The following is a 16,497-nucleotide window of genomic DNA, read 5'->3' on the forward strand; positions in this document are numbered from 1 at the left end:
ATAGCTAACCGATTAATCAAAAATTCATCACCTTTGGAGCAAATCTGAGCAAGCGATCCAATGCGTTGGCGGTGAATTTCCTGGCAAACAAGTAGCAAACGTTGGTAGGCTTCCCGTTATACATGCATTCGGTGCCCGTCCTCATCAGGTTCAGCATCTCGACCGTGAGGTCGAGTCGGAGAAATTTGGCCGGGTGAGGGCCACCCTTGGACCAGTCGACCCAAGTCAAAGTCCGGTTGGCGTTCCTCCTAGGGAATTTCATCGTGAGCATTGTGGGTAAGTAGTGTTCATCCGAATAGCAAGCAGGTTTACAGTATCTCTTGAACAAAAAGTGATACTTGTGATCGGATATCACCTCCAAGGCCATTTCCCGGTCCATCTCGAACCATTGGGCTCCCTTACGCCATTGTTCCAACTTCACGTGTGGCATCATCTGCTTGTTGTATCGCCCCCGACCCACCGGACCCAACAGGTCGTAAGATTCGACAAATGTTGTGCGCGAGTAAACCAGACAGTCGTACACTGTTTCGAAGTTGAACAATGGAATGCAAGATTCGGATAACAGAATGAACCGTTGGTTCGATACATCGAGCAACGCGTTGGCTAGCAGTCGTTTTTCGGCTTCGATCATGTTGAATTTTCCCCATTCTACTTCCTGCAAATTTTGTATAGATCACAGGTAACATGAATGATGTTTACATGTCAATGTGAATATGTGATATTGAGCTTATGGTAGCAGAAAATGTGGTATAAAGCTATCATGTTTACCCGACTATATATTACATAGGATAATGATAATATATATACACACACACACACACACACACATATATATGTATGTATGTATGTATGTGTATATATATATATGTATGTATGTTCAGAGTCATGTACAATAATGTTGGAATCAATTCAAAATGACGAGAGAACGTTGCAGCACCAAAATGCATGCGGTAACCGAGGAAGATTCAAAACTTGGCCGGAAAAGGAAATGAATGAATAACTTAATACCTTACTTGGAATCCTCCGGCCATAGAACACCGAATCTTCCGGCATAGTCCCATTGAACGACGGCTGAGAATGCACGTATATCGAATACAACCCTTCATGGCCACTGAATAATCTCTCCCAAAGCGGGGCCAACGGCAAATACCCTTTAGCCAGAAACATGAAGGCGACTTTCGGGGTACGTTTGAACGGGAACTCACGAATCTTGGGCAGTGGGCACCATTGAAGCTCTCCACAGAAGTTCCTCCTCCTTCATGTCATGCATGGCAATTGGTGGCTTGATATATTCCTTCAGCCCAATTATTCCAGCTGGGATTGGCGGCAGAGGCTGTGGACACGGCGGTGGCACTGCTGTTGTTGTTGGAGGCGGTGGTGGCAGTAGCAGAGGAGGCGGTGGTGGCGGTGATTATGATATGGATAATGAAGAAGACTGGACGATGTCATCGGAGAATCGCTTGCGTTGCGAGTCAACTGGGATTTCTTTGAGATAGGAACTTAGAGTGATTCCGATCACTAAACCGGAACCAAAGAAGAGGAAATAAATAATGAGATTATGAAGGTAGCCTTGAGAATTGAAGAGATTGACGGCTGTGATCAATTGTTGTTTTTCTTCATGGGGTAACTGTTTGTTCTTCATTTTTTTTATCAATGGAGATGAATACGTCCCAAATGCTCGGAGAGGGAACGATCAATCAAGAAAAATGAAATATCATCGTATTGATCAAAACCTTATATGTGTCATTATCCTTATTAAAAAGAATTTTCAAGAATGTTGTGGCATAGAAGAAGCTTGACGACCTTTCCATTTCCCAAGATTCCAAAACTCAAAACTCTCCCATATTTTATGTGCCGATCGGCATTCTTCTTGAAATTTTAAAAAAATAATTAAAAGAATCTGAGAAAACTAGTAACTGCTTTAGCTAACATCACTCGTAATCCTCGAACCCTGCCAAGATCAAAAAGAGACATTTTCATCGACTTGTGAGGCAAAAATACACCTACTTACTATGTGTAAGATTTGGAAAATGAAAGAAATTAGTTGTTTAAGAGGAGAAGCAATTAAAAATGGCAAGTGGTGAAAAGGGAGATGGAGAGTTGAGAGAGAAGAGAGTGCCAAGTGGATGCCAAACTTCCAATGCTTTGCTTTGTTTCCTTATTTTGAGGTAAGGCATTTCACGTGGACAAATTTTTTGTCGAGACCGTTATCATGCGCACATAATTACATATATTTCAAGTTTGTATCCACTATTGACGTGGGTGTGTGAGGTCAACCAATGACTTTGAAATTTTTTTCCTCTTTTTTTTTCCTTTAGGTATTCAATCCCATAAATAAGAAATATTTTTTCTTTATAGTTAAGTATTGCTATTAAACATAATTTCATTGAAAAGTGTATCTAACTCATCGACTTGAGCCTCTGATTCGTATAAACCCATGGCATACCATCGTGTGTGGCTGAGGCTAAATAATTATTCTAGTCCTGACGTACAAGCTGAGCCAAACTCATGACGATATCGACTCAAGGGTCATGCAAACGCTAGCAGACTGGATCCTGAATGAGCCAACATCAAACCTGCTCGAATCAAACAGAACTCAATAGTATTTCTGCAAATTCTTCGCTAAATACAATTTATTTTAGCAGAGTCAAGACTGGCATCTCACTTCGACTCAAGTTTACAGTAGTTCTTTTTTCTTTATGCGAAAAGCACAGCACACACTTGTGAAAAGTTCACGTTTCTCTGATCCAGCAACTTGCTAATTCTAAAGGCTTATAAATCATTGGCAAGGGGATTCGTTTTCTTCATTACACAACACAACTGATTATGTATCACTCAGTCAAATTGAATATCAATTCTAAGTTTCAATTTTAATATGATATCAAGTACCAGACTTATGGTTATATGTATTGGACTGCCATTATGGATCACCAGCTAATATATTATAAACTTCATGTTCTGCTCCAGTTCATTCTTGGACGTGAAAGAGTGTATTAAGTATCTCACATTGCTTGGATTAAGTTATTAAGAGTTATATATATGGAGTTGAACAATATCTTTTTGAGCTAGTTTTTGGGGTGAAGTTAGACTTAACTCTATAATTTTTTTTAAGAAAAAATACCATGAAATTATGATAGCTGACCAACCACGTGGAAACCGATCGAGTTATCACTTTTTTTTTCTAGAGTTGGCAACAGGAACCTCCTATCTATCCACTGTATATATCAGGAATCATCACCATAGTCAGGACCAAGATCTCGTCAGCATTTTCTCGACTAAGTTATGCTATATACAAATTTTTTAAATGAACTCCTTCCCTTTTACTATAAAAAAAGAAAAAGCAACTCTTCATCTCACAAATATTGAATGATAGGAATAAAAATACCTTTGATTAAACCTTCTCGTGAAAAGTAAATCAAAAGAATCTACACAACCAAATCCACATGAGTGAAGATACATATATACAGCAAAACTGACCTTCAAATTCAGAAGATAAGGTCATATAACCATGCTATAGAAGGAAATCTGGGATTACAGGTGATTTTGCTCCCGTATTTAATGCCACGTCTGGTCTTTGCCGACTCTTGTGCTTATCACGTCGACAACCTTTTTTCTTCTCGCTTTGCTGATCATGTTCCTTCTCCTTCATAGAACTTTTATCCTTTCTGTCTTCACTGTTAATATGATGATCTTTTCGTCTTCTTGAACCAGCAAACACTGGTTCATTTACATCAATATTCATCGTCATATTTCTTGATCCTTGTATTCCAACAACGAATTCATTATTCTCCCTTCTCTTACTTGATTTCTCCGATGATTTACTTCTTGAAGATGATGGTGCAGCTTCATTGCCTAAAAGCACTTCTTGCACTGCACCAGAGATAAAACCACTCTTGAACGCGGGTCTTTTAGAGGTGTCGTTTTTTCCTTCCCCATCATCAAATTTCACAACCACGGGCCTTGGCTTTGATGGGTTCATTTCTTTCTTAGTGACAAGTGATTGCTCAGCCAACTTGAGAAGGCCCTCTGTTTTGTCAGTAGCATTTAGTTTAGGCTCATTAGCAGGTGGGTAGTCATTGGTGATCATTTCTTTATCATTTGAACCAAGATAATATAGCCCATGACGCTTCCGATGCTCAGCAAGTAAAGAAGTGGACTCAGTTGATAACTCAGTTTCATCCTTATTCTGGCAATCAGAATTGCTATGGCCATCTTTCTCCATCGAACAAGGTTTTACAAGAGAAAATGAAGTTGATATTGGTAACTTAATATCACTGAGAATTGCTTCCAAGTCACTGAGGTTTTCTTTAAGCTGCAGGCCACCTGGTACAGGTACTCTATCCTGGGCATTAACTGAAACTGGACCAAGCTCCTCTGAAAACGCATCAACAGTCAACATAATCATCTCCAAAGCTTCAACTTCTCCGTTCATTTTATCCCCTTCAAGCTGGTCCAAAGAGCCATGTAAGTTTGATTTCATTAACTTAACTAAACCAAGAACATTATTTGCCCTCTCCTGCACTTCTACTTCATCACTAAAAGCCAAGGGTCCCAAATTGGATTCAACAAGCTGTACCAGGTCCATCATAGATTTACGAGTTAGATGATGTGCCATTGAAGAAGCTACAGAAGTCAACTCAGGAGCGATAACCACAATTTCTCCATCCATTTTGGTATTAAGCAATGAACCACTTGCTACAGCATCAGAACTAACCTGGTAATCTGTTGATTCTATCGATGGTGAAGCACCCTCTCTATCCAATGAGAGATATGAATGCATACAGAATGCTAGTACTTTAAATGTGGACTGGATATATACGGCTCTTACTGATGGTGGCAGGAGACTAGTCTGTCGTTGTAACAATGCTTCCACAAGTTCAAATGGGTTTCTTGAAAGCACGACATACTGCCCTGAAACCCAAGCAGCAGCAGATAGAACCTTGTGGATTAATCGGTTGGCAAGTAAAGCTGGATCAATCACCAAATCTCGAGCAACATGAACAAGCTCTGATCTAGCATCCTTAACCCTCATGCCAATATCAACAATCTGGTCCTCAATCTCTTTCCCTTTCTGACAATGTGGAATCCTTGCCATTTCCCCGAGAAATGACACATACCATTCAAAATCGAAAATTATCTCATAGAAATTTCTTGAACAAGTCAACAACATCATTCCCAAAATCTCATTGCAAAACTCGGGGTCAGACTTCAGTGCATGACTGATCAAAATACTGCAGATTTCCGCAACATTATCCTCGGAGACAATAGACATCACAAGCCTCAAAGCCTCGAGTTTAATGTTAACATCAATATCACTCAAAGCCTTAACTATAACCTCCTTATTCTCCATAACAGCCCACAAATGATTCTGAGCAACAATGGTAAGCGCTCGAAGTCCAAGATACTTGAGATTCGAATCATCATCTAGCAAGAACTCTCGTATTTTACCAACTGCAAGCTTCACTGCTGATTCATGCTCACTCAAACTAGTAACAATAGTCCACACGCACTCAAATACCAAAGATTTCGCTCCACTCCTCTCTAGATGCTCGCAAATTGGCTCCACCACTCTCCTCCCCAACCTGGGTTCAAGCGGGGTCAACAGGGAAAATATCTTCAAAATCTTAATGAGAACCCAATTATTCCTACACTCGACTAAAACCTTATAAAACTCAGGTGCCAAAGGCAAATATGATCTAGGTTCTTTCACAGTGAGCTCACAGACCAATCCCACGGTTGCTGACAACACCCCCACATCACTACAATCAAGATTCTCTACTACCCGTTTAAAACAAACCCGAACCGCATCCGGGTAATGCTCGAAGACTCTCAAGACACACGCGGTAGCTTTCTTCCTCACAAAAAACTTACCACTACCAAGCAAATTAAACAATTCGGGAGTTAAATCACGCGCCAAATCAGTGTTGGCAATAGAGGAGAGAGTAGAAAGAGCAATACCCAGGTCGTGTACATTGGATGAGGTGAGATCCTTCCGCAGCTGATGGGTGAGAAGGAGAATAACATCGGTAGTAAAAGGGTCGAAGGAGAGTGCAGCAGAGAGGTATGCAATGCGTTTGTGGGGATGCGCAGGTGAGGAGGAAAGCTCGATGGAGTGAAAAGCTGCCCAAGACATGTCAACTCCGTGTACAGAGTGGAGGTAGGTAAGTTTTTGGAGGGCGGTCGATTTGGTTAGGGGATCGGTTGATTTGATCTCGCGGCGGATTTCATCTATGGATTTGGAAATGAAGTCGGGAAGAATGGAAGGAGGGGTGAGACGCACGGATTTGATTAGGTCTTCCAATGATCTCTGGAAAAGGGACTCCATTAGTGAAGGAGAAGCCATCTTCTCTGCTCTTCCTCGGGTACAGAGATTGGAGGGAGGGAGCCTGCAGTAAAGAAATGGAAACGAAACAGGGGATGGTTGGTTTGGGTCGTGCGAAGGATTCAAACCCCATATTCAATTTTATATTGATTTTATACAATATATGTATATTGATTGATATAACATCTACTTAACAATACTCTAAAACATAATTTAGTACACATAAATAATAAGATAAATATATAATATAATATAAAAATACGTTAAATGATAAATAAGATGTATGATATTATATTTAATGTTTGATATGATTTTAATAAGATTGATTAAATTATTTTAATAAGATTGTAATGACAAAATTAATCTTATCATAATAAATTTTATAATTTCAAAGTTGTTGTTTGAGTTCATATTTCTTATATGTTCATGAGTCGACAGTACTTGCATGATTTATTTATTTTTACCTAATTTNTATTGAGGTTGAAAGGCTGAGACTTTTTACAAGAGGAAACTTTAAATATTTACAAAAATCATTTATCACATTTCATAAAAGGGATATTTTCTACTTATATAAAATTATTTATCAAAGGCCCATGATATTATCATATCATGGACTTTTTAAAAAGATACCAAACATAAAATAAAGAGGATTGTCTATCAATCCTTCTCTTGTCCAATATGGAGAAAAATTATCCAGATTTTCATATATTTATTTGTTAATTGGGTTTTTAAATAACTTTTCAGAACTGGGCCGAGAAATTTAATATTTGGATTTATTGTTGCTGGGCCACCCGGTGTTTGATGGCCGAATCCAGCTGATATTTTCGACCGTTACAAGGATGATACCCCTCACTCTAGAGTTCAAAAACATCTCCTTTACTAACCGTCAATCTCTTTCATATTCGAATCCCAAAACCCCGAAGCAAAATCACGACTAATCTTGATTCTCTGTCACGACTTCAAACCCTTTACTAATTTCCCAGCTGTGACATTTGCCATTTTTCATCAAATTTCATTTCATTTTCCAAGAAGAGTTTCAGAGATAGCGTTGATCAAGAAAACCCTCTGAGTAGGATGCCCGTATCGACAAGAATCACAAGATCGCAGAATTTGATCAGAAAATCACGGGATGATCGGAATCGAGAGAAAGGAAGCAGAGCACCCAGGAAAGATCCACTTGAAGACACCCAGAAAATGGGTGTAAACCCGCACCATGGCCTCAAAGAGAAGATGAAAGCGCTGACCCTTCTGTACGAGCAGCAGAAACGGGGCCTCGTGGAGCCTCGATTTTTTACGCACCCGAGTGTCGACCTCATCGGTTCTTCAAAGAGAGATGAGAAAGAGAACAAAATTTTGAAGCTCAATTCAGGGAATGTGATGAGCGAGCACGCGTATAGTGCTCATTTACCGTATAAGTTGCCGCCACGCCCAGTTATTGATGATTTTAAGGAGACAAAAAGGTCGAGTGCAGTGGTGAGGAAACTCTCAATGGGGCCCAAATTGGAGTTAAGAGAAGATAAGAAGGAAAATGCACCAGAAATAGGGAATCTTGCTGAGAAAACAAGAGGCGAGGCGAGCCGGATTCTTGTGTTCGTGAGGTTGAGGCCTATGGCAAAGAAGGAAAAGGAAGCGGGATCAAAGTGTTGTGTGAGAATCGTGAATAAAAGAGATGTTTATTTGACGGAATTCTCGAATGAGAACGACTATCTTAGGCTAAAGAGGGTTCGTGGTCGACACTTCGCATTCGATGCTTCCTTTCCGGAGTCTACCAACCAACAAGAAGTTTACTGCACAACGTGAGTGCTTCAAAAATGATAATCTCTTCTATAATTCGTTTCATTATCTTTCCATAAGATGGCCGCGAGAAAGCAAAATTAGTTTCAAGTATGCTTGTTCTTGTGTTTTGGAAATGAACTACAATTATTTATGTGGTCAAAAACTGCTTGATTTCATTTCTTTTGGTGCTATTGTTCGTCAGAAGCTGACTTTAAATTCAGAGTAGCTGCTGATCATTTTTTTGTAACAGGGAAATCAGCGGATTACCATTTTGTGATTTTTGTAATTTTTAAGGAAATAAATGTGTCCATTTTTAGCTTAAACACTGACTACATTAAATTCTTGATATGCATTATTAACAATCGATTTTCTTGTTCCTCATCTTGATTATTCACTGGTTTCCTCCAATTATAAAACACATCTGGTTCATCTTTGTCTTTCATGAGACATGACTCGCACGAATGGTGCCTTGGAGTCCTTGTGCTTCATGAACTTGTTGAACCTTTAGTAACATTGTTATTTGTTTTTAACAGGGGGAAATGCATACACTTCCAGCTAAACATAGACTTTATTGAATTGGATCAATTTTTTTGTTCCTTTTTACTGAATTTGATTCCTATACATTTTTCTTCAAATCTTATCCAACTTTGAGCCATCCGAAAAACTCATTTCTTCAGTCAGATGGCATGAGACAAATAGTCCGAGGGTACTTTTACTTTTCCTTGGTTGTTGAGAGACTTTTGGGTAATTAAAGATCTCGGTCTTCAATGGTAATCCTAGTGTAGTACTATTTGTATATGTCATGTAAAAAAAATTAGTTGTACGACCAGAAGATCTTAAGAAATCATGCTAGTTTGAAATGCTTTTGGTAACTATAATGTATCTCCAGTTTCCAGGGGGTGGTGATGTCTTCTTCCAATTACAGCTTCATGTTAATGTTTCTTTGATCCTGGATTTAATGTTTTGTGCTCATCATTTATTTCCTAAAAGGAACCTACATTGAGTTATTGAGTCAAATGATTGTTTAATATTATAATTTATTGTCTTGGACATTTGTTTTCCTTATAGGAATTTGTGGACAAAAATGTTTTACCTTGATACATTGTTAATTTTGCAGAACAGAAGAACTCGTCGAAGCTGTTTTGCAGGGAAGAAATGGGTCGGTCTTCTGTTATGGTGCCACAGGAGCAGGAAAGACTTATACAATGCTTGGTACAGTTGAGAATCCGGGGGTTATGGTCTTAGCTATTAAGGATCTCTTCCACAAAATAAGGCAAAGGAGTTTTGATGGACATCATGAAGTCAATCTATCTTACCTCGAGGTCTATAATGAAACTGTGAGAGATTTACTGTCCCCCGGAAGGCCGCTCGTTATAAGAGAAGATAAGCAGGTTCGATTTTTGAAAATATGAAAAGTACTTCTTTATCCTTGCCATGGTAGTTAATCCCTTCCCATATCCATATTCTGGCTATAAAGGACTCTCTGCTTCTAGATATTGGTCATTGTTTTACAAAAAAGCAGAGACAGAGTTCTTGTTGGAGATGGGAATCAGAGATAAAAATATAGTGGGGAAAAAAGTCATTATCCTTAAATGTATATACAAATCTTATTACTATTAAGTTTCCTTATTGACCAAATATTGTGCAAAAATTTCAGGGTATTGCGGCAGCTGGTCTTACTCAATATAGGGCATTTTCCACCGATGAAGTATTCTTTTTCTTGTTTCATTTGATTCATTGTCAACTAAAGGCTTCTGTTCACCAGTCATGGAATGAAATTGAAGATTCTTTTTTCTCGAAAAAAAATTGCAGGTAATGGCATTACTTCAGAAAGGGAATTTAAATCGTACAACCGAACCAACTCGTGCAAATGAAACTTCTTCCAGATCACATGCGATTCTGCAGGTGATTTTGATCCTTCCCTTTTGCAGAGTTCAATAACAAAAAGTTGCTAATTAATATTTCTTTTACATGCTATGCAACTCCAGGTCATTGTCAAATACCAAACAAAAGATGCTCTAAACAATGTTGTCAACCGAATTGGAAAGCTTTCACTTATTGATCTAGCAGGTTCCGAGAGAGCTCTTGCTACTGATCAGAGAACTCTTAGATCTCTTGAGGGTGCCAATATTAATAAATCACTTCTTGCCTTGAGCAGTTGCATTAATGCCCTGGTCGAGGGTAAAAAACACATCCCTTATCGCAATTCAAAGCTCACCCAACTGTTAAAGGACTCCCTGGGTGGAGCTTGTAATACAGTGATGATTGCAAATATTGGTCCAGGTAGCCTTTCATTTGGGGAAACACAAAACACACTTCACTGGGCAGATCGAGCCAAAGAGATCCGTTTAAAGGTCAGTCCTCAAGTATTGAGCTTCTTGCATGTGTTTTACTAATATCTACTCTCTTCAAATTCCAAAATGCAATAGTTGCATTATTCAAAATTAAAATGTGAGCTTGTGTTTCTTTTAAGTCCTAAATTTGTTATGCAAGCATTCATATCATTGATCATTATCAATCTGAAAGATACCAAATGAAGGTTTGTTTTTTTAAGTAAGTTTCACCCTGTATTAATTGTACGAAGTAGTAGGCAGTTGGAGAAGCTGCTTTAGCTAATTAGCTTAATGATTTCAATATTCTAATCTTGTACAACTTGTGATTCTTATTTTCTTCTCCGATTCTTTGACTTCTGACCCTTTTCCTTCTGTCTCAAATCTTCATCAATTTAATGCCTAGACAAGCTCCTCTAGTGACAACAACGCCCAGCACCGAGTTAAAGCCCTTTTTCAAAATATTTACGAAGTAAGTTTGTTATTTGTTGCAGGCTTGTGAAGTAAATGAGGAAATGCAAATACCAGATTCCGAAACAGATCAGGCCAAGTTGTTACTTGAGTTACAGAAAGAAAACAGAGAATTGCGAATGGAGTTGGCTCGTCAACAACAAAAGCTGCTAACCATCCAAGCACAAAACTTGGCCTTAAACTCCTCACCCACCCCTTCCACGGTCTCTTCTCTACTATCCCCGGCTCCATCCTCGTGTCAGCCAAACGAAAAACGAAAACCAAGATCATTTTTCTTGGAAAGAAACTGCTTCACACCTGAATCAAAGAAAAAAGTCGGGATTGAATCTGTCAAAGACCTTTTGAAAACTGTGAAGACGTTTGAGGCAGAAATAGAGAGGATGAAGAAGGATCACACATCGCAGATGAAACAAAAGGATGGTTATATTAACGAGCTTTCTCGAAAGGTTGAAGCACTAAGCCGAGTTGGTGGTGGCGAAGGGGTGGCAAGGGTTATCACCCAATCAAGACTGAACCCGAAGGAACCAACTAAGGGCGACTCTAAATGCCCTTCTTATCGCTTTCTGTCTCCTGCCCCTACTGCCAAAAAAAGAACCTTTTGGGACATAACTGCAGCTAATAGCCCTTCTGTCACTACACTAACTGGACGAAAGACTCGAAGCCATTTTGTTGCTGGTGCTGCAGCCCCTTCTATGCTTCTACAGGTACTCCATGATCAAGAATTTCATTTCTCAAGTCATTGCTTCCTTTTTTTTCATATTCAAATCTTGAATAGCTTCTAGGTGATAAACTGTGTTTTTTGTTTTTCTGGTGCCTCATGTGATCCATGACGACTTGTAGCCTGGTTTTTCTCGCCAAATGACTGAAACTTTGAAGCGTTGAAGACAAACTACATCAGATAGCAGTTTTGCCGCAGTTGGTGGCACATCCTTTGCTTGCACCGAGACAAAGTATTGGCTCGATGTTTATGTCATGTTGAGGCTCATTTTGATTTATTTTATTATGTGTTCTGAATGATCCTTTTTTCTGTGCTTTAACCAACTGTTCATCCATGTTAGAAAGAAGAACTCGCAGTTCCTTAGGCTACAAAACGATAGAAGCCAGCCAGCCAGCCTTGGATTTCTTATAGCAAATTGTTGATGCTAAATCTTCTTATTTATTATGTTCCTGAAATTTGTGTCAATAAAGTGTTATCCAATTCACCGAGTATTGTCAATACAAAAAATTAGTTAATTCACCATCACTATGATAAATTAATTATACTAGTACATCTTATATAAACATTATTTGGGATTAAGAGTTTTTTCTTTGGTAAATTTGAAATAAATTATCTTTATAAATTTTTGTAAATTTTAATTTAACTATAATTTTGGCTTTCATGTTTGGTAATGGTGAAGTGGTTAGGATAATGATATAGTGAAATCTTTTTGAGTGAATAATATGTTTTTTTCACCTCAATTATTTTGGAAGAATAATAAAAGTAAATTTGGACATATATTGAAAGTACAAAATATAGTTTCTCGGCTTCTCTCAATTATAAAAAAAATAGTAAAGAATCTTTAAATTGAGCTGGAATTTATAATATTTCAGACAATTGGCACATAATGATAATGAGAATTAGATCTAAGCATTGTGCCAGGAAAAAAGACGATGGACAACTAATAAGCTCATGCTGGAAAAATATTCAACTGTGACTCATGTTGAATGTTGATGAGACCCTTTCAAAGCAAAAGAACCCGCAACTGATACTTAAAATTCAAAGCCAAAGAACCCTCCAAAAAATGGTGTATTCTGTTTGATTTCCAATTAGTGAAAAGCTAAAAAATAGTTCACCTTGTGCTCATCTCTTCGTTGCACGGCCTTTCTGACGCTTCGCTGCTTCATTTATACGATATAGTCGCCAGCTTAGCATATACTCTTCCGATGTGGGATCATAGTTTCGAACGTTTCAAAAGTCTCAACATGCCTCGCTGAAGAAAAACGTAGTAGAGAAGTTGGCCCACAATAAATGCCCGAATATTCAAGAATCTCATGCCATTCCTTCCACTTTTATAGTTTTATTTGCCATACAGAACTTGATCATACAAACCCGTCCTGGACTGGCTATTTCGGCTTCAGTAACAGTTCAACATGCATATCAATGATGCCCTCGAGAGGTTCCAGCAAAAAATCGACACCGTCGCCAAGGACTCGGAATAGTTGTTTTTATGGATTTCGAGAAGAATAACATAAACAAATCAATAAAACAGAGAGAAGCTGAAGTGTTTTAATTCTAATTTCTTACTTTGTATCATATCTAATTGTTATTCACCTTTGATTTATTCATTTTCTTGCTGATGCTCGAAAGTATACAGGCAGTTTTTTGACACTTACATTTAAGCTGGAGATTTAAGAGCACACTTCGCTACCGATGATTGAAGTACCTAATTTCCGCTTGCTCTTAGATTTTTTAAAACGAGAATGAGAACAGATTACATGAAAGACATTAGAATATCAGTGAGCATTAATTAGTTCATGTAAAGGAAATTAACCCAAAAGAAAAAACTAGGCTCTGAGAAAGTAAACGCTAAGTTCAGGAGCAGCCTTGTTATCAGGATTGATCATGTAGAATGCTTCAGAATTTGCTGTTCCCACGACTCTTTCAAATTTAGCCCTCATATATATCACTTCCTCATCTTCTTCTTTTTCTTTTCCTAAAACACCAGCTCCCATAGATATTGGCTCCACGGCCTTCAATATCTTCCATTCCTTCTCCCCACATTCCACTTTCGTCGCGAACCCGAGCTTGTTCCCGTTGCAATAAGTCCTCCACGCTGGCTCATCTAAGAGACTGATCACCTGACTGGTCCGGCCTCTGTTGTCACACTCGAAGGCAATACGGACTAGTCCCGGCCCCATCTCTCGGACCAACCCTATCAAATATATATCCAGGAATATTTTCTTAGTATATAGATCACAAGATTTTGAACAACTTTAGTTGAGTGAGTTGCTGAATTACTGCAAAGTATTGATCAGACAAACTGACATCAACATACATATATTCATGATGCATATATTATGTTGTTTGTTCTTGCCTGTTATTGGTGTAGCGAGTTCAACCAACAAAATCGGCGTCGACTTCGCATCCTTCTGGAAAGCCAAATGCACATTGCCACGCTTGTTCCCGAAAAGGGTTCCAAGAACTAGTCGGCGCTGAAAGCGCGATGCTCGACTTTTGACGAAGGAGTTTAGCACGGCTTGCAGCCTGGAAACAGCAACTGCAGCTTGCAGTATTTTCTTTCTCCTCGGATGACAAGATTTCCCTGCTTCTGCCTCTGTCAAATCGTTCTGATGTTTCTTGGACAATGAATTCAATATTTTTTGAGGTTCTTGGAGAAAAGAGGACACATTATTAGTATCATTTTTCTCTTCGATATTGCTGATCTTGGTTGTCCAGTGGAACTGCCTCTTGCTGGATATTTTCTTGTTATTCATCATCTTATGTCTCTTGGATATCAACGAAACAAGTCCTATATATGTGCGTCTTCTATATTTATTTATAATTATACTGCGTTTGGTAGGTTAGATTAGGTGAGTTTATGTTATGTAATATTTTATTTAACCAAGTCAATCTCTCCTATAAAAGATTAAGTTATATTAATTGGGATAAAATAATCACTCCTCCCTCCCTAAGATTATTTATCCAACTCTTAATACCTCCTATTTTTTCAATTTTATCCTTCTTGTATATCCAAACTCATCATCACTTCCCGCCACCACCGCCGACCGCCGCCGACTGACCATCGCCTCCCGCCGACGGCCGCCAACCGACCACCGCCGCTGCTGTCGACGGCCAACGGCCGCCCACCCCCGCCGCCGCCGACCACCACCACCGCCAGCTGATCACCCCCACGGCCGACCATCGCCGCCGCCGCGGTCGTCGGCCGACCATCACCGCCGTCGACGACCGCCACCGTCTCCGTCCGGCCACCATTATACATCTCTTTATATCAATGATTTTTATGCATCTCTTTATATTTTTTTATTTTTTTTTCAACTTATCTTTAATTTATTTAAAAGTTGAAATTATATGATTAAATCTTATCCAATTACGGTCTGATTTGTTATTTTTGTTTTCAGGCTATTTATTTTATTTGTAAAAGTTATTAATTATTATTATTAATAAAAGAGTAAATAAAGCTAAAAAGAGAACACGAATATGGCCCACTATCTCGGGATTGGGAAAATATGATCATAATTCACTTCTGTAAGATGTGTCTTTTGACCAGTCGCATAATTTTTTTATATAAAGAAAAAAAAGAGAGAATCTAAGGAGACAAAGGATGTGTTATGTAACTTTCGTGGAGCCAAAACGAGAGAGTAAATTATTGACTCACCATTTTTGGCAAACCTTGGTTTAACCTTTTATTTTCGAGATATATTTATTTAAAAAATATATTTATTGGGATAAGTTTTCAATATTCAGAATTTGATTACTCTATAAACAGGATATTATTTCTTACGTACCACGTTATGTAGGAAATATTATGAAATTGCATAACATATATGACAAAAATTTGTGTTAGACGGTTTCACGGATCGTATTTTGTGAAACAGATATCTTATTTGGGTCATCCATGAAAAAATATTACTTTTTATGTTAAGAGTATTACTTTTTATTGTGAATATCGGTAGGATTGACCCGTCTCACATATAAAGATTCGTGAGACCGTCTCACAAGAGACCTACTACATATTAAGTTTTTAATACTTGAAGTAAGAGAAAATAATTACATCAGTGAAGATTTTGTGTGATCGACTCACGCTGTTTGAAGTATTGCCGTGAAGTGTTTGAGATACTCAAAAACAACACTTGTGTAAAGTTTTGGTTGAAGAGTTATTTGTGGATCTGGGTTTCAGAGATACACGTGTACACAATATTTAAAATCTGATACACACAATATCAGTATTTTTATACTTTTATGTTAAAAGAAATCATCTTTCGATGACGAAGATGTGACGACGTTGGTAACAAAATTTGACTATCGACTGTGAAAATTTCATATAATGCTTTATATTATAAGATTGCTATCAAATTTAATGATATATTCTTCTTTTTGTCTTTGAAATTTAATTTTATCGGGAGATTATTAATACTAGTACTATTTGAGCACATATAGTGTGTGCAATATAAAATTTATTTTTCTATATAGAAAGAAATTTAAATTAATTTAAAAATTATTCAAAAATAATTATTTATCTCATCAAGATTAAAAGATTTAAAACAAATGTTATTTTAGGAAAATAAAATCAATTGTTTCGTGCCATATTTTTTTTTTTTGACTTTATTTCAATTTAAATTTTTCATCCCAACTAATATTTTGTTTTATCAAATTCCTATATTTAAATCAAATCATTCCATATCAATATAGTGCAAGGCAAAAATAGAGAACCTAAGCTTGTGAAATTGACAACGGCTTTGAGAACCGATCTTCTGAATTTGAATTTTGAATACTTAAATCTAGCTTTTTTATGAAGGGCTTATTGAATATTGACACCGCGGAGATAAAATTCACCTAATATAGATATAACCTTTGAAACGATGTATAGTAGCCCAATA

At 37.8% G+C, this 16,497-nt stretch overlaps 3 protein-coding genes and 1 pseudogene across 3 annotated transcripts; 1 reads left to right on the forward strand and 3 right to left on the reverse strand.

Annotated features, from left to right (window-relative positions):
• On the reverse strand, positions 1-1,642 carry LOC140957313 (glycosyltransferase BC10-like; annotated as a pseudogene).
• On the reverse strand, positions 1,078-6,427 carry LOC140957311 (AP-3 complex subunit delta-like). The gene is made up of 2 exons (XM_073414511.1): positions 3,478-6,427; positions 1,078-2,576 (listed from the first exon to the last, which is right to left on the reverse strand). Exon 1 carries the CDS (start codon positions 6,341-6,343, stop codon positions 3,512-3,514), a length of 2,832 nt encoding a protein of 943 aa, XP_073270612.1. The 5' UTR covers positions 6,344-6,427; the 3' UTR covers positions 1,078-2,576; positions 3,478-3,511.
• Positions 6,428-7,212: 785 nt separating this feature from the next.
• Positions 7,213-12,097, forward strand: LOC140956781 (kinesin-like protein KIN-8A). The gene is made up of 7 exons (XM_073413646.1): positions 7,213-8,118; positions 9,216-9,489; positions 9,756-9,806; positions 9,911-10,003; positions 10,087-10,452; positions 10,923-11,603; positions 11,740-12,097. Exons 1-7 carry the CDS (start codon positions 7,397-7,399, stop codon positions 11,779-11,781), a joined length of 2,229 nt encoding a protein of 742 aa, XP_073269747.1. The 5' UTR covers positions 7,213-7,396; the 3' UTR covers positions 11,782-12,097.
• A 1,216-nt stretch (positions 12,098-13,313) lies between these two features.
• Positions 13,314-14,394, reverse strand: LOC140957480 (protein MIZU-KUSSEI 1-like). Its single transcript, XM_073414765.1, has 2 exons — positions 13,974-14,394; positions 13,314-13,811 (listed from the first exon to the last, which is right to left on the reverse strand). Exons 1-2 carry the CDS (start codon positions 14,374-14,376, stop codon positions 13,444-13,446), a joined length of 771 nt encoding a protein of 256 aa, XP_073270866.1. The 5' UTR covers positions 14,377-14,394; the 3' UTR covers positions 13,314-13,443.
• Between the last annotated feature and the right edge of the window lie 2,103 nt (positions 14,395-16,497).

This window comes from Primulina huaijiensis, chromosome 14, assembly GCF_012295235.1.
Source record: "Primulina huaijiensis isolate GDHJ02 chromosome 14, ASM1229523v2, whole genome shotgun sequence".
Taxonomy (NCBI): domain Eukaryota; kingdom Viridiplantae; phylum Streptophyta; class Magnoliopsida; order Lamiales; family Gesneriaceae; genus Primulina; species Primulina huaijiensis.

Bases quoted from the DNA above. Each gene is read 5' to 3' on its own strand.
- LOC140957311 (XM_073414511.1), bottom strand. From the start codon at position 6,343: ATGGCTTCTCCTTCACTAATGGAGTCCCTTTTCCAGAGATCATTGGAA.
- LOC140956781 (XM_073413646.1), top strand. From the start codon at position 7,397: ATGCCCGTATCGACAAGAATCACAAGATCGCAGAATTTGATCAGAAAA. The intron at 8,119-9,215 runs GTGAGTGCTTCA...TTAATTTTGCAG, and splicing joins CAAGAAGTTTACTGCACAAC to AACAGAAGAACTCGTCGAAG. The intron at 10,004-10,086 runs GTGATTTTGATC...ATGCAACTCCAG, and splicing joins GATCACATGCGATTCTGCAG to GTCATTGTCAAATACCAAAC.
- LOC140957480 (XM_073414765.1), bottom strand. From the start codon at position 14,376: ATGATGAATAACAAGAAAATATCCAGCAAGAGGCAGTTCCACTGGACA. The intron at 13,812-13,973 runs GCAAGAACAAAC...TATATTTGATAG, and splicing joins ACTCGCTACACCAATAACAG to GGTTGGTCCGAGAGATGGGG.